The following is a 24,248-nucleotide window of genomic DNA, read 5'->3' on the forward strand; positions in this document are numbered from 1 at the left end:
GAATGTGAGCTGGACTTAGGCACATCTACTTTAGGTAGATTTATCTACATCCTCCTACAGGCCAAGGAAAAAGCAAAAAGTCCGTGCATTCACGGATACCCCATACTGGTTTAAACAGGACTCAGGGTGATTGAAAATATAACCTCACCCCCACTGGCCGGTGCATAAAAACTATGCTGTCCCTGCACTTAGCAACAGGCATTAAAGTATTGTGCCTGTCAACTCCACTTCTTCTTGTCCAAGAGTAGCTGGAAATCTGCCTAAACCCTCTCCCCCCTCGCTTCTCCTAAGTACAAGAGGAATGTTTCAAAAATACATGCAAAACAACATGGGAAGCTGACATCTTCTCTGTTCCTGCATGGGTCGATATGAAGGCCTACTAGTGCCATGTTCTCACCACCCCAGTGTATTCCCCAAGTGTGCGGGGCTTTAGTTATCCTACTTACTTTGCTCAGGGACAGGGGCACAGTACTCTTAAATCCTTCCTCCACATTCTTCAAGTGTGTTTGTATTTCACCCCAACCCTCAAAGTGTGGTATGGAATTTTATTACATTATCTCACTCGACGATGTGAGAGAATTATCGCCTGATCTTCCTTACTTTACCTAAAAGCAAGGGAGAGTGAAATGTCTCCCCTCCCTATCTGCCTTGCTCAAGGGCGGGACCATTTGCGTCTGCCTTCTGTCACCTTGCATAATGACCTGGGGGTAAAAAAACATGAAATGGGAAAGCTGATATGTGTCTTGCTACGCCATAGAACATAGGTGGGCAAACAATGAGCAGGGCAGCTCTCAACTGCCCCAGTGTCCTGTTTGGTATACTGAACAAAGCATTTAGGTACGCCTCAGCTACCCTGATCGTCTGTGGCCAGGGGATTTGGCAGACCATGTAGTTGCAGAGCATCTTACAACTAGTGCACCCTTCCTCCTTGTTCAGAACCATGAACAGGGATTTCAGACATCTCTGAGGTGCTAATATCCTCTGTGGCCGTAAAAAAGATGCATGCCAACAAGGAGTGGTAACGGTTAGAGAAACCCCTGACTTGTTTATAATTACTCTCTGGCCTACAACATTTTGAGGGTCATGAAAGGCCCAAGCAACCTAGAGCTACCTAAGTGCTGACTTCACATATGTGAAGACTGTACTGTGGTACCAGGTGGCTGCAATGTAAATTCAGCAACACAAAAGGATGATGGACGGAGTGCTGAACCATGCAAACACTCACCCCCAGTCACAGATTTGGGCTTAATCCATTGTTCTTTTGCCCACCATGCCACCCCAGTTTGGACCCAGCATTTGTCGCCCCAAGTAGGAAGGGTATGCCGAGACGTGGGTCTCGTGCTCACTGCGCCACTGGATTCAAGCTAACCTTGCTGATGAAGGGTGATATCTTGAAACCGGTCCCAGGATGCTTGTTTCCTGTCCAGGGAGTACCTGGCTTGGCAGTTCGGCCTGGACTGTTCCCATGAGGAACAGGGTCAAGACTGATTTGCATATGGCTTGGTCCAAACTGGGGTGCTGTGGTGAACAAGAAAACGATGGATCTAACCAAGATCTTTGTGACTGGGGTGAATGTTTGCATTGTTCAGCATTCCGCCCATCATCTGTTCTTTTTGCATTTGCAATGTAAATTCAGCCAGATCTCTTGACCTTCAGCAATGTGCAGGACAAAAGATGAGGCCTGACCATCGGCAGCGTAAGGGGTGAAGTAATATTCCCACTTTGGGCAAGACAATGTGCGGATATAAAACTCACCAACCCCTCCCTTAGACTGGGCAGGGCTGATTTAAAAAATGCAAAAAAGAAAAAAAAGGTCTTGGGCAATACTATAGAGGGATTTAAAGCTCAGGTGATTACAAATACTAACAAACTAACCCCTAAAGTACTCATATGTCCAGTGCCCACCCCATTGTGGAAGACTCAGACTGAGGTCGAAAGAAATTACTTGTTTTTTTCTTTCTTTGCAAATGTTTGTGATTTAAATCAATGCTCCCACATGTGTCAAAGACAAGGACGGGAAACGAAGGACTTCCCACTTATGTTGGTGAAGGCTTGGAAGAGTTACAACATATAGTGCCTCTCGTGTCCATTGCACAAAAAGATGTTCATTTTACACAACATCCATTGGTTGCGAGCATGGTGAGGGATTTACAGCAGTAATGCCACTCGGCCATTGGTGAAGGGTGCGGATGCAGTAAAAAATCCTGCATAACATCTGCCTGACAAAAGTGCCATTTCGTTCAAAATAGTTTTATTGGCTGACTTTTTTTTATAATCTTTAAAGATGTGCATGGACATTATGAGAGAGTGAAACAAGCATTGGCAAAGCCAATAGATCTTGCCTATAAGACTTAGTCGCTTTGCCAATGTTTTTTAGCCATGCTTTACAGCACCTCAGTGCCTGTGCAGCATGGATAAAAATAAAGACACAATGAGGTCACCGCCCCAAAATTTTGTAGGCGCATGTCTGTATTCTGAGGTGGATATGTGAATTTACAAAAAGCAGAGCAAAAGCTCTTTTTGAAACAGATGAGCTGGTTGCATGAGTAGGTTGGGGAGGGGGTTGATGGCAAAGCAACATGCTAGGCAGCTGGAGATGACAAAACCAGCATGAGGGGGAGAAGCAACACGAAGGAGAGAGCACAGGCAAAAGAAAGCAAGTTGGAGGGGAGATGGTGATGCACATGGGTGAAAGAGAGCAACATTTGTAGGGTGGGGGAGAGAAGCACATGTATGAGAGACAATGTGGAGGTAGGAAGAAAACAAAAGTTATACTCATAGATCTTGACAGCTAGACACATCATTCTGTTTCAGGTTTTTGGACATGTCTCTTTTAGAGAACCCCCCTCCTTATTTTGATACTTATTCAAACACTGAAGCAATGTTTTTTCGAAAAGGCATAATCTGCAATTGTGGGCCACTTTTCTTTAGGGTGCCTGGGCCTATTTTTCATCCCAATCCAACCCTGGTGGGCTCTTAAGACCTCTAAGTTAACAGCATTTCTCACAAGTGACAGCGCATTCAGTGTCTAAGGCGAGACATAAAAATTGCACCTAATCATTCGGCCTGGTCACTATTTTTTATTACTCAAGCATAACTTGGTGTATACCCAGATTATGGCCCTCGCATGCTCTGCATACTTTTTGTTTTCTCTCACTCATGCTTTTTGGTGCGATTTTTACTGACTGGAGACTGAACATGTCTCACGGGTCGTGGGCAACCGCCCGTGTAATTTTCATGAGATCTGCACCTATTTTCTGTGGAAAGAATTTGACTGTTTCGCCCATCGGACTTATCCCCCTTAGAGCCCTTACATGCTCTCCCAAATCTTTTTCTCAGCCCAAAACTCGTGTGCCTTGGGACGGCTCGGAAGTAACTACCCTGTGAGGTAATAAAGGTGCAGCTAAGTGTAGATCTTTCTCGAGGCGCAGCTGTTGTAGGGACTGCGTCTCTAAGAGGAAACAGGTAATCCTGTGGCTAGACATGGCTTGTTTCCTTTCATAACACTTAGAGAACATAATTTGTGTCGAGGCAAATACAGACATAAAGGTTTTGAGTTCTAACCTATTGTAGCCCTAAATTAACATTGAAAAACACATCGTGCTATACATTCAGGTTCTGGTTAATTCAATCTATCACATGAAATGTAGATTTATGTCTACAGCAAAGCTGAACAATGTAGTTGTGCAGTTTCCTGCACACACTTTTAGAGGGCTGACCAACGTGAGTCTGAACATCTTTCTCCAAAGACCCCTTCTCCACCTCACTGCATGATTTTACCAAATGCACTAACTTCATAAAAGTGATACCTCGTGTACCTTCCTCAAGGATGAAAGAAAGGATGAGCAGGCCCTATTTTAACCCGCCTCCTGCGGCTTACCCACGGGTCTCTCTACAGCATGCACTAAACCAGTGGAGCTATTGGCCGAGCGCCAGCCGTTCCCTTTTCAAATACGGGTGAAAGCTTTCTTGGGAACACTAAACTTTTTATGACAAGTAGTGAATGCAAATGCATGGTAAGATAAGGGAGCATTATTTAAAGCCCTGGTAAACACGAAACGTCAGTCTTAAAATCAAATATAACACCGTATTTTAAAAAAAGATGTATTTTATTGTCGTTTCGACAGTTAGTAAAAATAGAGCAACGCTGTTTTCTTGAGTCTGGCGCGTTAGCAGTATTCCCACAGTTCACATGCTGCTTTTTCACACAGTTACGGTAAACACGGGCATATTCTTAGCCCGTTTCTGGTAAACTAAATGCTGGAATAGGACTAGATTAAACAGAAAATTAATTGTGGATTAAATGTTCCCCAGACCTCTGCTTACACTGTCATGCTAGGAGAGTTACATGAGAGATTCTTTGCAAGGTCACGTTTTGCAAATAAATAGAAGGAAGCTATTTCTTTAAGAACTTTCTATGTGAAAATACGTAATGTTCTCGAATCAGTGATAAGGGGGAAAGGTTGCACTTGCGTTTTCGAAACAGTTGTAGACGGTGAATGGTGGAAAGCCACTAAGGGGCCGCATCCTGCCATCAGCATAAGAGAGCAGCGCAGGAAGTCCTGGAAAACGTATGAAAGTGTACATTTATACATGGTAATGTTTGAAACTCATATAATTGAATTATCGCTTAATTTAGAAATACTAATTTATTTTTTGAATGGATATTTTAAAAAAAGAACTACAGTAGGTAGTACACGCTCCACCTCAGTTATCAACCAAATACGCTACAAACCTAAATTAATTCAAACGCCTCAGCCTGGGTGTGAGTTCAAAAAGAGGAAGACTTTTGGAGGGTCGTTTTAGGTGACTGGTAACTTGATCTTATGACTCCAACTGATTTATTTACCAAGAGCCCAATTAATGGTTCATAACCGGTACATTATGCGGGAAAGAGTATTGCTTTGGCTATGAACCAAAACACGTCTTTTTCCTCATATTAAAACCCCTACCACCATTGGCAAACCTCACCATTGCCATTGCCAAATGTCACAACTAGTCTGAAAAGGTTCTGCAAGAATTTGGAGGGCCTTACTTGTAGACAGGGCCCCTGGAATTATGACCTCTGCCGCCACAGCTTTTTCCGCGTAATTGTGGATTTTGCCGCAGTTGCCACATAATCCATTATCTGCTGAAAACTTACAATTTTACCCAAAAAACTGGTTTATAACTCAAATGGAGAGTAACCCCAAACGCTGCAAAACGTGTTGCAGCTCAGAAGAAAGCCTTTCTCAAAGTCTACTGATCATCTTTCCGTTGCGTATTGCTGCATTTGTGTGTTAAGATGTTACTAGGTGGATCCTTTGCCTCCACATTTTTATAAAGACAATATGATGCTGTGATATTGTTGCAAAATGTGCCACAATATTTGCATAATTTGTCTTGTCTTGTCAAATAATTTAGATAAACCTGCCACATAAACCTCCCCTGTCAAATAATTACACTAGTGCTACTTCTAGACATGTACGAAGAGAGCACTAGTTTGGACCTTTGTCCAGTTACCTCTTTTGTTAGAGCATGTGACACTTTTCTTCATCTTATTGAAGCAGATGCTGCTGGAGGGAGAACTTTTGGATTGTTTTAATCTCTTTTTTATGGCTCGAGTCAGTTTACCCACTTCTACTTCCGTAAAATCAATGTTCATCGGCGTGGATTCTGTGGTATCCTCAGGAGAGAACTATCGGACCCGATGCCAGCAATCTAGTAGTTTGATACTAGAGTTTCCTTTTCCCAGCACATCAGCGTCACCCAGTTCTATACTGAAAACTTTGTACAGGCAACCATTCAAAAATGGGAAACTGTCTTTGTAAAATCAAGAAAGATGTGTGTATGTAGTCATGTGGAGACTCAAGACAATAAAACAAAAAATCGTATTTTTTCTTAACCTTCCTCTTCTCATACTGTCTAGTAATGGCTTTCAGCACTTCTTTCACTTCTTTCCACATCCTGGGTGAAAACTCCAGTGGTTTTCTAGAGTTTGCATCACATTTTAATTCCTTTTTACAACAACACGCTCACTGTCTGCAAATGGAGTTCCTGGTCATGTGTTGCAGGGTGCTACCTCAGTCTCGGCCAAGGAACACAAGTACGAGGCTGGCACCGCTGCCCCTTACTCTCCTGTGGGCAGTCTGCGCTGCTTGGATTCTGGACCATCACTGCTGCTGCTGGAGAAGGAAGCAGGGGTACTGGAGCTGCCGCTGCAGAGGGGACTACACCTCCTCCACCGCTGCGTGCCTCGAGTGCTGGGGAATCGTCTTGGTTGCCCACGGGGACATCACAGAAAGGTGCCACAGGCCTTCTCTGGGACAAGGAGGCATTTCTCACCGAGGGTGGTGGGATCAGTGCATGGGGAAAGGTGACGCAGAGGGTCTGGACAGCACGTGGTTCCCCGGCAGCCAAAGAGCAGGCAGCACAGCACAGACCGAAGCTTGCTGCTAGAGCAGTTTTGCGAGGCCCTGAGCATAAAACGAGCCGCCTTCTTTCCTCTGAAAATCAATCAAAATCAAACCTAACTTCCAGAAATGTCAAACTGCAACAATTTTGCCCGTAATGAATTGCCCTTATTTTGAGTGGTATTATCTCAAATGTTGCATTCGAACTACTAATATTGTGAAGATAATATATAAATACAAGATAGACAATTATGGAAGCTTAGGTGCTTTATATCTAATATGATTTTATGGTGTGTTTTGGAGAGAACCCAAGTTTGGAACTCTGCAGTGAAAATCAAGGTCTCAAACAAATTGGCACATCCATGTTTGCACCACAGCAGTGAAATGTTACCCCCCTCCTGGCGAATGTCTTCAGATCTAATTTAATTTTTCCCCTTTTTAGCTCACTTACCCACTCTTGAAGACCACTGCTGACCAAAGCACCTCTGCAATTTCAAACCTTCTATATCCCCATAAAATCATGCAAAAAGAGCTTTCAAAGCAGCTCAAAGAAGTCCAACATACTCCATCACTATCAATTTGGCTTCAGTCCAGGACGCTGAACATAATTCATGCTAACAAATATCCCTGAGGATCTAATCACCACAATAGATGATATTCTATTGGCCCTTACTCTCTTCAACGTATCCTTCGCATGTCATGTTGTTAACCACTAGATGCAGCTCAAATGATTGCTGAAATGAACCTGGAATGAATGAGGTCCATCCTCTTGCACCATAGCAACAAATCAGCACATGCTCATTAAGCCCAGCAGTAGCATAGTATCATGAAGTGTCCCAGAGGCTCCTGCTTATTCCCTGTCCTATTTAGTGTGTGCATGCCATTGTGTCCGAATACCATAGACCACCACAAATTTACTTTCCAGAAACAAGCAGATCCTACCCAGATTCACCTGCAGCAAGATTGTGGATGTGTGATCCCAATATAAATGACTCCCTTGAATACATTTTGTTCTAGGTCAATGAAAGATTCCAGTGTGGAGCAGGTTCTAATGGAGGAAGGGACTAAATATGCACTGCCATTTCCAGGCCAGTGTCTCTGGGAAATGATCTTAACTTAGTATAAATAGGCATAAACTTTGCTTTTGAGTTTAATGCAAAGAAGTCCACCCCCCTTTGTCCGTCAGCTGATGAGACGAGAGAGCATTGGTGCTCTAGGCCTCGTTACGAGGATCCTGTGCCTGGGCTATCTCTGCGCCTCCACGAGTTTCCTGGAGTGACCCCTACCCACCTTCATGAATTCTAGGAGGCCTTGCGTCTCATTTTTGGGCAACCCGGCCCCACTGGCAAGCCTTCCAGTCCCACAGGGTCAGAAGGGGCCACTTTGGGTTCTGCGCTGGTGGCTCCCGGTGCCACCTGCGCCCTCGGGTGGTGCCATCCCCTTCTCATTGCTGACTTTGACATGGAGCAGGATGGGCATCACATAACACCAACTCCGACATTGACACAAGCCTTGCTTCCTATTTTGGATTCTGAGCCCCTTCTTCTGGGCTATGTTGCTGTGAGGAGTGGGAAGGGTCGCTGGACTCTTTTGAATACCAGCTCCAAGACCTTATGGACTGGCGTACTGACTTGGGTGAAACCAATGGGCTGGATACCGCCTCAGATTCTGGCATGCTTTCTCCCCCTACTGTGGCTACGGACGAGGGAGAAGCATACTCTGTGGCAGTGAGAAGAGCAACTGAGGTCCTAGAGCTTGAGGTGTCTTCAGTGGAAGTCAGGACTAACCTCCTGACAGAGGTGCTTCAACCTGGAGCTTCATCTTCTGAACCCCTGTTCCCGTTCAGTGAAGCACCTACTGGTACTTGGTCCAAACCCAGCACGGGCTCCTGTGAATAGGACTACTGCCCACCACCATGGCCCTGCTACGGAAGACCCACGTTTTCTGATGCAGCACCCCATCCCTGAGAGTTTGGTTATCCAAGCCTCCACCTCCCATGGCACGTTCCCTTCAGCACCCCTGAATAGGGAATTCAAGATGCTGGACGCACTTGGAAAGAAGATGTTTTCTTCTGTCAGTTCGGCACTAAGATCCATGAACACTGCATGCCTTTTGGGCCATTATTCCTACATGCTTTGGGATATGGTTGCTCAAGTGCTGCCACAGGTCCTGGAGGAGGCCCGGGCTGTACTTTCCCAAGCAGTTGCTGATGTGAGAGATGCAGAAAAATTCACGGTCCGATGTGGACTGGACACGACCGCACACTGGACAGATCGGTTTCATTAACAGTGCCCTTGAAGCGCCACGCCTGGTTGAGAATGTCTGGCTTTTCTGGGGATGTTCAAGCTAATCTTATGGACACCCATGGCACCTGTCTGTTTGGAGAGAATGCAGACTCAGCGCTTGAGTGCTTCAAGGATTCTCGTGTTTTGGCCAGTTCCTTGGGATTCGTGGTGGCCCCTTACCCCCTCAGTCTTATTTTTGTCCCTTTTATGGCTACGGAAGAGGTGCCCAACCATGTCTGTTCCCCTCCAGCCACTGTGCTGCGCATGCAGCCCAGCCCCTTCGTGACTGGGGACATTAGATCCAGTCCCTTCATGGATCAGGGAGCCAGCGGTTTGGCCAGTCGAACCCCTCCCCCCAACCTTTGCAGCTGCCTCCAAACCATCCTAGTCTGACTCTTCCCCCTCCAGGGACCAGACAAACGCAGATTCGCCATCACCTGCTCCGCTGGCAATCCATCACGTCAGACAGGTGGGTTTTGTAGATAACGTAGAGAGGCTACTCCCTAACCCTTAAAGATGGCCCCTCCATCTATGCCATCATCCTGTGATAGGATGATGAAGGATCACTTGGCACTTTCATGGGAGGAAGTCATGGCTCACTTGGCAAAGGGAGCGATAGTGAGGGTTCCCATGCCAGAAGTAAGTTGTGGGGTGCTATTCCTGCTAATTTCTGGTACCCAAAAAGAACAGGGGCCTACGCCCTATCTTAGACCTTGGGACCCTCAACCTCTTCCTCAAGAAGGAGAAGTTCAGAATGCTCACTCTGGCTCAGGTGCTCTCTGCGCTAAGTCCAGGAGACTAGATGGTAGCCTTGGGCTTGCAGGGCGCTTTTTTCCACAGACAGTACTAGCAGCTCCCGGTATGCCACAAGCACTTTGAGGTCACTGTGCTCCCCTTTGGCATTACCAGCACCCCTCGGGTGTTCACCAAGGTGACGGCAGTGGTCGCAGCTCATCTGCGCAGATCAGGGGTTTCAGTCTTCCCCTATTTCGATGAATGGCTCTTTAAGGCAGGCTCACCCCAGGCCGTCGTCTCCCACCTTCAGACTATGGCAGACCTCCTGCATTCACTGAGGTTCACTATAAACATGGCAAAGTCACACCTGACTCCCTCTCAGATGCTTCCTTTCATCAGAGCTGTTCTGGACACAGTGCAGTTTCAGGCTTATCCTACCGAGTGGCGAGTCCAGGATATTTAGGCTATGATACCGATGTTTCAGCCTCTGTCCTGGAATTCAGTGACATTGACTTTGAGGCTGCTGGGCCTCAAGGCCTCCTGCATCTTGCTGGTGACACATGCCAGATGGCATATGGGGGCTCTGCATTGGCACCTGAAGTTCCAATGGGCGCAGCATCGGGGGATTCTCTCTCCCACAGGGTTCAGATCTAGGAGGGAACTGTGCAAGACCTTCAGTGGTGGCTTACAAACCACGATTGGGTCAGAGGCAGATCCATCTCCCTTCCCCAACCAGATTTGATAGTAGTGACAAATGCCTTGCTCTTGATCTGGGAAAGATGGAGATCAGAGTCATCTGGTCTCCGGCAGGATCCTAACTCCACACCAACCTATCAGAGCTCCTTGTGATCCTGCTGGCATTGAAAGCATTTCTTTCCTCTGTCAAAGGAAATACAGCACAGGTGTTCACAGAGAACACCATTGCATGTGGTACTGCAACAAGCAGGCGCAGTGGGGTCGTAGACCCTTTGTCAAGAGGCTCTGCGCCTCTGGACAAGGCTGGAACAGCAGGGCAAATCCCTGGTGGTTCAACATTTAGCGGATCCCTGAATGCCAGAGCAGACAAACTCAGCCAAAGATGTCTCCCAGATCATGAATGGCCTCTCCATCCAGAGGTGGCACAAGATCTCTTTTAGCAGTGGGGAGAGCCTTGGTTAGATCACTTCGCCTCAGCAGAGAATGCGCAATGTCAGCAGTATTGTGCGTTGGGGTTTCCAAGGTGATAATCGCTCATAGATGCTTTTTGTTTTGAGTAGCACTCAGGGCTCCTGTACACCTGCTTTTCGTTTTGAGTGGAACTCATGCCTCCTGTACTCCCTTCCACCCATACCACATCTGCCCAGAGTTCTCAAGAAGATCAAGAATGACCGGATGTAAATAATCCTTATTGCTCTGGACTGGGCTAGGAGAGTCTGGTATCCTGAACTATAGAGCATGTCCATCGATCCTCTGATCAGACTGCCCCTTCAGGAGGCTCTTCTGTCATAGCAGCAGGGGAGGGTTCTGCACCCAAACCTATCCACTCTCCTCCTTCTTGCGTAGAGATTGAGTGGCATCAGTTGACAGTTTTTGACCTTCTACCAGAAGTCTGTAATGTTATCTAGGCAGCCAGATGTCCCTCCACAAAAACGGTATACGCCTGTCATTGGAAGTAATTTGTGGCATGGTACACAGGCAAGTCTGTTGGCCCCCTTTCTGCTTCTTTCTCTGAGGTATGTTGTTTATACTTTCTTTGGCCCAGCCGGGCTCTGCTATGGGCACTCTCAAATGTTATTTGTCTGAAATTTCAGCTTTTTTGAGGGTACCTGATCAACCTCTTTTGTTTAAGCCCTCTATTGTACATAGGTTCCTTAAAGGTCTTACACATACGTTTCCTTAATTCCCATTCATGATGCCCCAATGAGATTTGAATTTGGTTTTGACTTTTTTGATGTACGCTCTTTTCAAGTCTCTCCACATTTGTCCTCTCAGGCTTCTTACTTCAAAGACTGCTTTCCTTGTGGCCATTACATCTGCTTGCAGAGTGAGTGAGCGGAAGGTGTTGTCATCCAAGCCTCCATACACACCTTTCTGTCTATCCTGACTAAGTGGTGCTTCGTACTAGGGCCTCTCTTCTGCCAAAAGTGGTTACATTTTCATGTAGGCCAGTCCATCACCTTGTCTTAATTTTGAACACCCCTACATCCCTCTAAGGAAGAGGAGTCTGCACCGCCTGGACCCAAAAATAATTTTGGTGTTCTACTTTGATTGTACAAAAGAGTTCTGGATGGACGATCAACTTTTTGTCGGTTATGTCGGTGTCAAGAAAGGTCAGGCTCTGCAGAAATGGACCATCTCCAGATGGTTTATACTCTGTATGAAGATCAGCTAGGCACTGGCCAAGAAGCAACCTCTTGGAGGTTTGTGTGTGCATTCTATTAGAGCCAAAGCAGCGACCACTCCATTAGCATGTGAAGTTCTAGCCCTTGATATCTGCCAGGCGCTCACATGGGCATCTCTGCACTGGTTTACCAAACACTACTGCCTGGACAGTCAGGGACAAGCACTTCTCTCGTTTGGTCCTGCAGGACTTTCTAGTATGAACTGGGTTCGCAGCCCCACCTCCGGGTATGATATTGCTTGGGAATCTATTCAGTGTTAAGGAATCTGCAACTAGAAGTCTCAGTGAGATGAGATAAGTTACTTACCTTCGGTAACATCTTATCTGGCAGAGACTTATTCTAGTTGCAGATTCCTTAATGACGCGTCCATCCTCCTTGCTCTGTAAACTGATTTCTAGGGGCAGGGACCCTCCTTTCCAGGTCTTAGTTTTGACAAACCAGTAGTCAGTTTCTTTATGGCTCTGTGCTTCTAGAGGTAAGGAGTCTGCAACTAGAATATTTCTCAACCAGATAAGGTGTTTTTCAGTCTATTGCACAGTCGATGTTCTTCTGGTGCGATAGTAAGTATAATTCAGCGCATCATGCACAAATATTTCTAGAGTAAGAGACCCATTTGTCGTGTTTTGCAAATGTGTATGATGGAACCTTTTTGGATCTTGAAAGAATCTGTAGGATGATGACATTAAGTGCCAGAACGTGGTGAAGTGAATGTAGTTTTAGAATGTGGAGTTTGCGGTTACACACTGAAGAATAAAGACCGGTAATACATAGCTCTGTGTCTGGCGTATTCTTTGGCTGGTGCCCAGGCTGTGGAGTAGAATACACCATTCTGTCCCCAAAACCTGTCCTTGTGTTGTATGTACAAAGGGAACTTTGGATCAAAACATGCCACACAGGTTAAGCCATGAAGGAAGAAACAAAGAGATTAACCTCTGGACAATGGGGATCTGGCCTTAAGACACCATCTTCTGTGCCTTAAATTCCTGAGATTCGAGAACAGTTCTATTTAATTAAGTATTTGGTATCCAAACATCAGAATGCCCCTCCAACACTGACTCTTGGATCAACCTTATTATTAAACAAAGCTTGTGTAAGATCTACCAATGCAGCATGGTCACTGGCAGCTTCCGGGAAGTAGTGGTATTAACATACAGCAAGGAGATGACAGACTTAAAAATGTGATTCCTCAATCGGTTAATTGACAATGTCCAACTAGCAGGTCACTGGTTCAAAGGCTATAAGGATGGACTGTGCTGTTCATTCTTTTAAATTTAATGTAACGAGTCCCATTAAATGGGTATTTTATTTTCAGTACAGTACTACAATTTCATACCACTGAAAATGGAAACATTCTAAAAAAATGTTATTATAGGTATGTGACTTGAATGCAGAAAAATAGGCTGTTTTAAAGGAAAAGGAAGAATGAATAACTTTCATTATAAGTGCTGTTTATTGGGTGCACTTTTACCTGTCATTATTTCTTGGTAGACGGCAGACGACAGAAGAAGAAAAAAATAAAGACCCTGACTATGCATAAGAAGATTAGTGCTAGTGAGTTTATGGAATTTTGTAACTTCCTTGATAAGCCTAATAGAGAGACCAAGCAAGGAGTTCCCCAGGGTATTACCGAAGACCAAGAAAGTGAGCACTATAGGATAAGTGACATGAAACATGAAAACATGAAACAAAAGAGCATTTGGCATTTCCAAGGAATATCCAACTAACTCTAGAAGAATGTACGATAAATAAAAACTTTGTGTTGCATATACTGAATGACTAGGCATTACATTTCGCCATGTTGAGTCCTGCACTACCTTTGTTACATGTGTTAACATTTTTTCTGAGAAGCAAAGCACACAACATCATTTGTGATTATTCTGTTATTAACTAACGAATATTACATATACTTGTTCTTGAGGAGATGCAAAACTCTGAGCTGGAATTGTAAACCACTGTCTATTTCATGTGTGACTGGCTCTTGTCTCAAGCGCCATGGTGATGTTGTGTTGGTGGGTGCATGTAAAATTCTAATTGCTATCCTCCATGGTCGTTCAGACCAGGTTCCTAGACTTAAGAATGCTCAGAGCATATTCTAGATCTTATGGTGCAGACTGCTGATGCCTAAATACTATCATTTTGGGTGCCAAACCACTTAACCACGCTGACAAAAGAACCTTCTGAGTAACTACTTAAAACAATATAGATTACCATGATGCTAGGTCTGCACACTCCTAAGTGCTCTACGGGCTACACATTCAGCCATTGACCGCCTGTTGAGGTCTTCCGCCTTGTCATTTACCATAGGAGCAAACTCGGTTTTCTGCACAATACAGTCCTGCTTTTTGCAAACAGAAACACCAAATAGTGAAACCTACATTTGTTTAGTAGACATTTTGGAGAAGGCAGTAGTCCCATTAGGCAGGCTTCTGGCTGAAGCAGATCAGTCCTACCGGCCAGCATTAGGAAATTATCAGCCACAAGGGCAACACACTAAGTATGGCCCATGTATTGTATGAAGCCGGTTGGGGTCAGGTTGTTATAGTATAAGTAATGCAATTGAATTAGGTTGAAACTCTCTGTGAGTATTCCTGTGTGAATCATTATCTCACACCAGCATTTATCAGATGGGGGAGTTCCCATATACCCTAATCATATTTCGCAGACCGAGTTTACAATATTTCTTTTGCATTACATCATCTCCCTGCACAGGAAGATGAGGGCCTTCTGTTACTTCACAAGTATAGCAGTGTTTATAACACTGCCTGTATCAGCTGCCCCGGTGCCCCACATGTCTATGTGAGGAAGTCAGCATCTGTCAACTGTTGATATGTAAGTAATAGACCCACCATGTCTTTATTTTGAAAATATGTGCATGTTTTTGGAGTTATATATGTTCGTTACACTAGAGACTAGAGCTGGAGACGTCATTGTTCTGATAATGTTCCTTCATACGGTGGTAAAGTTGGATACATTCCAAATAGGGATCCCAAATGCCTAAGTCACCCTCATTCTTTTTTAGACACTCTCTTCCAGTAGTGTCAAGCCCGGAGAGAGGTCTCTCATGGTGTGTGCAGTCCAGAAAGGCTTCACTCAAGAATACAGGTCACAAACCAAAAATGAAAATGCCCTGGTTGGATTTATTGAACACCCATGTAGCCAGAAACTAGACCTGAAAGCTCGGGTGGTACAGTTACATGTCTGCTATTAATTTAACTGCACCACCTGAACTATACTAAATGTATCCTCCACTAGTGATAGCTGGAGCTTATCCAAGACCTCCCTTCTCCTGCTTTTACTCAGTTTTAGACCAGTGATCAAAGGAATCAGTTAATTGAAGAGTGATGTGCTGAGTATCACCAGTATATCTGAAAGTAAAGAAGAAGGTGTAGAAGGTAATGGAAAAGGTATGAAGAACCGCCATCTTAGTCAAAGCTACTCACCCTCCTGTTGAGAGTGAACATGTCTTACACAGTCACTAACCTGCATTTAACCTCCTTAACACTGTTTGAGGGCAACCTCCAAACCATATAGCTACACCATCAACTCTATTGCAGGTTAATGGAGCTCAGTCTAGCTTGGGTGTCACAATGTCTTTGGCACCATCTATGGCCATTCCTCTCAGAGGAAACAATAATGGAGAAACCTCCTTTTGAACCAACCAGCCTCAACAGGCTGCTTTGGGCCCCTTTTCTATCTGGATTCACCTCATTTAAAGACCCCTTTGGCAGACATTTTCAGTACTTGTATGTCCAACCTGATAAAGAGCCAGACAGAACACACTATCAAATAATACCAAATGTGCACAGCTGATGCCAAGAGCTAATTCAAGCTAAAAGGGTTTTTTGTTGTGTGAATCCAATTGGCAGGCTGTCTGAAATACATCTTGGATTGTATGCAAATAATGAGGCTTTTTTCCCAAGTGGAAAATATAAATATTTGCCAACAAGTCCCACCTGGATCCCACCCCTTTCAAATAGTTGTGCTTGAAACCACTGGTAATCTGACATCTGGCTTTGACAATGACCTTCGTTCAATCCCAGTATGAACCCAATAGTGTATTTTTTGCCACCTATGACAACTTTGGGTAATCCTCTGGCTCTTGCATGTCCCATACAGAATGTCACTAATGCTTGCCATTGTCATCTCGATTAAGGATGGTTGTAATTCCTCTGAAGCAGGACTGCCTTGGATTATCTCTCATCTACAGAGTGTCAAGGCTCGTGCAGCAATGCTTTTTGTTCATCCAGGAACAAAAAAAAACAATATCATGCATGCACTGGAAGTCATTTCAAGGTACAAGAAAGAGTTCTATAACAATCCCGTGCCTAGTATCCAATGCAGTTCAGGGATGTTCACCAGACTGTTTTCCATTCTTAACAACCAGTCAGATGATGAAGCTAGAAACCCTGAACCCATTGGCCACACCTTATCTGGTGCAGACGATATTGAGCATCTTCCTCCACATTCAGCTCTACACTATGAAACAACACCAAATGTATATCTCAGTATTGAGGCTGACTTACTATAGATGTGTAGGCATCCTCCCCAGTTATTTTTTAAACTGCAGTGCTACCCCTAAAGCATGTTGCCTCTCATACTGCTTTTCACACCTTCAAGAGAGACCTAGTTTCCATCATCCAGAAGGTTCCATGGATTTACAGAGGACCTTCCTGCAAATAAGACCTTACTGTCCCTATTCATGGTAGTCATACAGAGCTTTGTCCAGACTGCTCCTAATTTGACTTCAGCCATGCTTTCTTTCTCACCACAAAACCACTTCATCCCCTCTCCAGCCAATTTCAGTCGGGTTTGCAGCAACACAAGCTGCTTTATAAATAAAATTAGTATAATTTGTATACCCTTGCTGCTCTGATATGGTCAGGATGCAGAATGTTAGAGCTTAACAAAGCAAATGCCTCTCAACTGTCCAACTTAAGGAGGCAAACTCTATCTACATTGAGTCATCTTGATTTCTTTATTTTAATATATTTTATTTTTTTCATCCAACTTAAAATATATTATGGTATATGTATTTAGGTTGCTTGTTTCAAGCAGTCTTTTCCAATAACCAAAAACGTCTCTATGTTGAGCTCTGGGAGTGTGTATTTAGACTTATGCAGCCTGGAGAAAAATTGTTTACACTTTATGCCTTCACGTAACTGTTTTTGTCAGCATGATGCATGTTTAGCAGGGAGATAATCGACTAGGATTGCCCATGATCCAACAGGGTGGACAGGGTAAACGTTTTGTCCTTGATGGGACTTGAAGAGGGAGAGGAGGTGGTTAGGACATTGGTGGTGAATAGGGAGTCGTAGGTTCCCTTAGCGGACAAATGTTATTGAATTAGCAAAGTCGACCTAAAGGTGATGTGACCTTCAATATCTTTGATCCAAGCTGAAAATAAATACAAATCTTTGGGCCTAGCTCAGCTATACTTTTTACACCTATGTCAGGGTTAAGCATCTTTCATGCATACACTGCCATGTGTGACCAGCAATAGATCTGAAGCACAGGCAGTGTGCAAAAAATTGCGTCTGCAAATATCAAATCCTGATTCACACATTCAAGGTCTGTAACCAGTTTTGCAGACCCATCGAACTTATTCACTAGGAAAATCTGTGTTGTTTTTTTGGCTTTGTTGTTGTTGTAGTACATTAAGGGTCTGGAAATGTTTATTTTCAGGGGGAGTCGTATGTGGCCAAGGGCAAGCTAGTCAACACCCATAACAATCTCATGTTGTGCCTATTCACTTCCCTTCTCAATTGTTTTTATTCCCCATTTCCATGTGTAAATTGTGACCAAATAAAAAAAAAAAAAAAGTGTTATGGTATGAAGTAGTCATTTAATAGTTTTGCAAAGCATAGCTTTTTCAAATGCTTGTAAGAGAAGGGTGAAATAAACAACAAAGGAAAGTTTAATATTCCAAAGTCCCTTTTCTGCTGCACTTACTCTTGCAGACAATCCAGAGTAGTGGATATGTGTAAATGTCCTCTTCAGCTCCTCAGGATTTTTGTGTAACCAGCATACGCGTGTAATTTACACAAATCATAGGAGTAAATCTACAATGAATAGACTTGTGTCCTTTGCAAGTTCATTTGTGAATCGGTGGAAAAGTAATTTTATGAGGTTCCCTTCACCTTATCCAAGTGGAGGAGCTGAGATTAGAAACCACGTCTCCTTGTTCCACAGCCAGCAGGTATACCCATAGATCATTCCTGCTCCCTAATGTTAGATCACCAAATTGATACATAGCTTTACCTATCAGAAACAAGTGTTGTGAATTCGCAACTGAAAGGAGATTTGGAGGGGAAAAATGTGTAAGAAAATGATGTGATGACAAATCTTGTATAACCGATGAACACGTTATGGTTTTGATTTTAGCAACTTTATAACTAATGTTTTTTCTCCCCAGTGTTTTAGAATGCCAAGGCTTGCCAATAGTGAATGGGCAATGCGATCCTTACGCCACTGTTACTCTGTTAGGACCATCTAGGTAAGTGGAATTGTTTTAATCATAAAGAGTATCATGTTTTAAACCTGCAAGTGTTCTTTTTTTGCTGAATGTGTATGTTAGATGTAAACATGAAGCATAACTGGTTTATAGATCTGCATCACTTGCTAGCTAAGCGTCCAATTACACACAAATGGAAGTCGCCCACTCCCCTCCTACCCAATGCTTGGGAGTGCTCAGTGGTCGCCTGGGCTCAGGCGGAAAGTTTAGCCCTCCACAGAAGGAAGGACACACTTGGGGTATGTGAATATCCCATAGCCATTTGCTGGGACACCATATTGACAGACATCTAGATGCCTCCCATCCCTCAGAAGGCTCCTCCTCCCGACGTCCCCTAGTGCAGGTAGTCGTTGCTCTCCACATGCAGGCCTCAGGCAATACACAATGCTAACTGTTTCGAAACGTTCACTTGTAGAGTCGCTCAGTCCTCCGTACTGTGCATTAGATTCGCTATATTTCCTACACGTGTTTTGGCCGGGGTTGGCTCATTTTACAGTTTAATGTAATCAACACTTTTACTGTTTTTCTATGTATGCTGTAATGTGAACAGTGTTCTATAATACACTGTGCATGCTTTACTTTGAATTCAACATGAACATTACCTACCATGCTTACCTTGATCTTGTAGTTGTAATAATAACTCCATGGGTATTAATTGGTTGCCCACTTTCCCATTCACTTGTCTAAGTGGTACACAAGCCTGGGTTATGTGCTGGATTTATTGCAGGTACTGACATTGATACTGACTCGCAGCTTTGTAAAATGTCTCTCTTGGAAATGTTCTGGTTTTCTTCATTGAAAATGTTCAAATGTTAATAAACAGATTTAAACAAAAAAATATAGCCTAACAAATTATTCATATAATGTTTCTGAGGATACTAATTTCAAGGTTTTTTGGAGGAATATCCAGTGGAGAGAATCATGGATTGATTCTGACAGATTCAGAGTTGCTAGCTGGAAAACCTGTGTCTGTCTTTCATCTTTTGCTAATAGGGGTCACACTGGACAGATCCAGTCAAAGTGTGCCACTTTACTGGTTGAATCCATCTCTTAGGCCCTCATTAAGACTTCGGCTGTCTTACTAGAAGACCACCGTAGCCGCGGGTGCTACTATACCGTCGGTGCTGGCGGTATATGTGGCTCCCTATTATGACTTTTCCGCTGGGCCAGTGGGCGGAAACAGTGTTTCCGTCTGCTGGCCCAGTGGAAAAGTCGCATCAACATTGCAGTCAGCTCATAATAGAGCCAGCGGCAATGTTGATGTGCAGCGGGTGCAGTAGCACCCATCACACATTTCACTGCCCGAAATTTGGGCAATGAAATGTGCGATGGGGCTGTGCTGGGGACCCCTGCACTGCCCATGCAAAGTGCATGGGCAGTGCAGGGGTCCCCAGGGGCACCCCGAGTCCCCCTTACCGCCAGCCTGGCGGTTGGGGGACTCATAATCCCCAGGGCAGCGGTGCTTGCAGGGGCCGGCGCTATGGCCGTGGCTAATGCTCCACGGTCATTATACGCTAGCGGTACACTGCCAGCCTGTTGGTGGTGATGCCGGCCGCCAGGGTCGAAATGAGGCCCTTAATTGGGAATTTCTTCAGGTCTGATGCAAGCCTTCGGTGTCAAGGAACGAGTTAGGCTATTGTCAGTTTAAAAGCATAGTTGGCTTGGTGTGAATATTTCCACAATATTAATAAATAATAGTTTATTTGACTAAAACACCAATATAAAACAATCCATAGAAGAAGACGATCAGTCAACATTATATATAATTCTAAGCACTGAAATACAATAACACCACAAATAACACATATTTGACATAACTGTGCCCATTTGCCAGTGTTGAACATGAAAACATTCCCTGAAATCAAACCTTAATCTTGTTAGACCACATCTCCTTTTTTACATTAAGTACTGAACAGTCCCAGCCCCATTATCATTTAGCACGACCAGCTACTTCAGCGCATCATGTCTTTCCCCAGTAGCATCCTTTATCAAGCATTGGGAATGTAGTTCACCTACCTTGTAACTGAAAACGCCTCTTCAGTCACTGATGCATTTAACACTCAGTACCTCGTTATCCATGTACTGACACTTATCATTGAACTCTTGCATCCCTCCCTCCACCCACGTACTCATTCAGTCATATCTAAGATAAAACAAAAAGTGCAAAATTAGGCAAAAGAAAAATACTGCTACGTTGTCACTGTGGTCATGTGCTTGTTTTTAATTTTTTTTTTAAATAAACATATTAGTTAGTGGCCACCGCAGAATGATACTGTGCATGGTGTCATAGCTGGACCGATTCAAGATGGCTGATATGTTGCTTCTAAACATGGGGTCCCCTTTGAATGGAAAAAAAGTATTACACTATTGACAATAGCAATACGAGATTTTCGCCTGTTTTAGAAACAGCGACCACATGGAATGCAGTAGGTGCACTGCTGATGAAATTAGTGGCCAACAAGCAGCTTGGTAGGACTCTCGGGCAGCCAATGGGCACGCAAAAAGAAAAAACAAAAAGGCCACCTGCACAAAGGAGAATGGCACACACCCTGTCAAGGAAGCACAATCATTCTCAGGAGAAAGTGTACATCTGATAAAGCAAAATGCCATCACTCACAGGACAATAGATGCAGTGGTTGAAGTGGTCTGACCCATTGCCCTTCCCATATGCTGTCAAGAGCAGAAACATAATGCGAATGACACTCAAACAGCCCAATGCAAAGGGCTGACATGAACTGCTTCTATACATTTTATGATTCTATGTATTTTTCATGTATTTTTTATGATTGTGTTTTATTAGAAGAGCCTGGCAGACAGCTAAAGCTGTGAGACCACATTATAAAAACATTTTAATACCAACAAAGCAAAATACCAGACATACAACTACATATTTGTACAGCACTACAGTTGGTTTGTCAGAGAGGGGTAAACAATCGGCAAATACTTCCCTTCTGTGGTAATGCGTGAAATTCCATGTAATGAAATACATGTCTAAAGGCTTAAAATCAGTATAGTAAAAAACATCTAGCTTTAACATACGTTTCTGAATAAATGTCTGGTCTCCTGCCTTTGTCATAACTTTTAGTGATAAGCAGATCAGATCTATGACGTTTGACATGTTTCCCAAATGAACAATCAAGCCTGTAGACTGTAGCATTAGCTTATCACCATATAAAACCCCCACTTTCTGTACTGAGCAAAGTCCCTCCCACAAGGCAAACATCGGGTATGTTGTCCTAAAATTAAAGATATGTACAAAATTAAACTTGAAAAAACAACATACAACCCATGCTAAGAGGGCCTAACGAGGCCTTGTTTGCTGTGGTGACCTGTGAGATTCTACAAACAGAGCCACTGGAATGATGCGATTCTGCGACTGCAGCTTATTTTTGCATAATTAAGGATTTGCTGCATTTGTCACATTATCCATCATCTGCTGCATAATCTGCAGATTTTAACCCAAAAACATTTTGTTTCTACTTAAACGGATCAAAAAATAATAAAAACATGGAAATATATGTTTTCACGCATTGGAAGACCCTTCATAAAGGTTAACTGATCACCTTTCACTTGCTTGTTTATGTATTTCATTGTTAAACTGGTTCTGATGAGGTGAAATGTTTACCCAGACAATATTATCATGTATAAAAATTACAAAATAATGAATTAATCCTATCAAAAAATGGGCCACATTTCTTGCCACATAATTTAGTCAACCCTGTCACACAATCTGTTGCTGTCTTCCTGCATAATTCCAGTGGCCCTGGTTACTAAATAACTACCTTCATGCGTTAACACAGCGTGATAATAATCCACTGTTAAAGACCTATTGGCTTTCACATATGCTTTTCACAAAAAATAAGCTAGGCCTATTGCCTCTGTTGTAATTGCTTTGCCTGTGCACCTACCCGTGTTTTTGGATGCAGCTGCAGTGGCAAAAGAGCTCTTGTTGCGCACTGAAAGTGTGCCACAAAGAGGCAGTGCACAGTCACACACCCTTCCCCATGAGAGAGATCTTTGTAAGAGGGAAAGGGGGTCCAATGGACTCCCTCGTCAAGAAATCCCCCTGCAAACGGGTAGTTACTCACTGCACCCTCCTGCAGTTGGATCTTTGTCCCTCATTGAAGTTCTGATGCTCTGTCTTTCACTAATGTACTGCCACAAGGGCAGGCACCAGTTTTTGACTGAACTGAAGACAGTGCATTAAGTGTAATAAAGTGCACTAAAATGATCTGTGTTGGATGCACCCAGTTAAAGGTGCACTGCAGCTCAAACAGGGGCAGTGCTCCCTCTACATAATACAGACCCAGGTCCATTTTGTCTTCCTTGTACTGAACAACTTCCTTTTTGTGTTGGTTTAGTATGACATAGAAGATTCCATTGCATTGGCTACTCTATCATCCTTGCCTCTGTCGAATTGTCAGCTATGGCCTCTTGTGTCTAGAATTTGGTTTGTAGCCAGATTAGCAGTTCAGCTTTTATTGGAGGTCGTTTTTCGTGGCTCTAGAGTGATTTTCTTCAGGCGTGAGGGGACATATTCTGCCTTCTGCATTTTTGGAGATGCTTTTTAATCTTCTCATGTATCTGAAAAAAAGGGGACTGAACATACTAATTACAAGTTAATCATGGTAAGGTAGTAACTCTTGTTGCGGAAATCTTTCCTCCAGACATCCTGTCTGCCTACTCCTCTGTTGTTTTGTGGCCTTTGGCCTCCATCATGGTCTAGATTTGGCAGTGGAGATCTAGAATCTACTGAGTGTGGTGTGGATGCTGAACTTACGGTCAGTCAAACTGTACATGCACCGTTTTTTTCTTTATAGTTTTTATTGCCCAGCAAAAATGATCTCTGTTCCACAGCCTGCCCATATGGGAATCCAACTATCCTCGTGAAAGAGGGACTTGGGGGTTACCAGTACAAGTTTAACTATGATGATGAGCTTTTATCTTTCTGTCACAGGGCTTTGAGCTACTACTTCAGATCAGGTGAGGCATTTATAACTAACACAGGCTAGAGATGGACTGTCATGGGTTAGATGACCCCGCTCGCTTAGATCGTCAGACACCACAGGCTCAACATCTTCTCATATGCCGACAACACACAGCTCATTTATTTCCTCACCAACGAACCACCAACAGCCAAAAAGGACTTTCACAACGGAATGAAGGCAGTCACAGACTGGATGAGAGACAGCTGAGATAAGACAGAGATCCTCATCCTGGGCCCCACCACTACTACCTGGGATGACTCCTGGTGGCCCAGAGCCCCATCTCCCACCGACCACGCACGCAACCTCTGCATCATTTTCGAATCGTCACTGTCCATGGCCCGCCAAATCAACGCCATTTCATCCTCATGCTTCCACACTCCGCCTGCCCCGGACGGTCTTCAAGTGAATACCTAATAACGCAAGAAGGACAGTCACCCAGGCACTCGTCAGCAGTAAACTTGACTAAGGAAACACACTCTATGCCGTAATCAACAAGAAACTCCAAACTAGACTACAGAGAATACAGAATGCCATGGACAGACTGATCCTGGACATCCCCAGCCACAGCCCCATCTCCGCCCACCTGAGAGACCTACGCCAGAAACTCTAGCTGCCCTGTGTCTTTAGGAGGTTCCTCTTAAATTAGCTAACATATTTCTGAATCGTACCTTGGGGCTAGATGGGAGGCAAAAGTTAGGCGATGTAGAGGATGTGGAACATATGAATGCACTATTGTCCCCTGTGAAGTAGCTATTAAAAGTGGTTTGAGGCTCATTCAACTGAAAATACTACACTGGATATACAACAGTAGAAGTAGATTATTCAAGATGGGCAGAGTTCCTTCCCTCAATTGTTTGAAATCTGATGATACAGATGGTTCCTTCTTTAACACAATTTGGGAGCTCCACTTATCGTGCAATATTTGCAGTAGTTGGGGAACTTTCGATGATCCTTGG

The 24,248-nt window shown here is 43.9% G+C and overlaps 1 protein-coding gene across 7 annotated transcripts in view; it reads left to right on the forward strand.

The window, feature by feature from the left end:
- The window catches only part of RASA3 (RAS p21 protein activator 3), an 821,322-nt gene that overhangs the window by 477,792 nt on the left and 319,282 nt on the right, over nucleotides 1–24,248 (forward strand). For all 7 annotated transcript variants that reach the window (XM_069204628.1, XM_069204627.1, XM_069204630.1 and 4 more), the window contains one exon: nucleotides 18,206–18,286. In XM_069204628.1, coding sequence (XP_069060729.1) covers nucleotides 18,206–18,286 — 81 coding nt within the window. The remainder of the gene's footprint in view (nucleotides 1–18,205; nucleotides 18,287–24,248) is intronic.

Source organism: Pleurodeles waltl, chromosome 8 (genome assembly GCF_031143425.1).
Source record: "Pleurodeles waltl isolate 20211129_DDA chromosome 8, aPleWal1.hap1.20221129, whole genome shotgun sequence".
NCBI lineage: Eukaryota > Metazoa > Chordata > Amphibia > Caudata > Salamandridae > Pleurodeles > Pleurodeles waltl.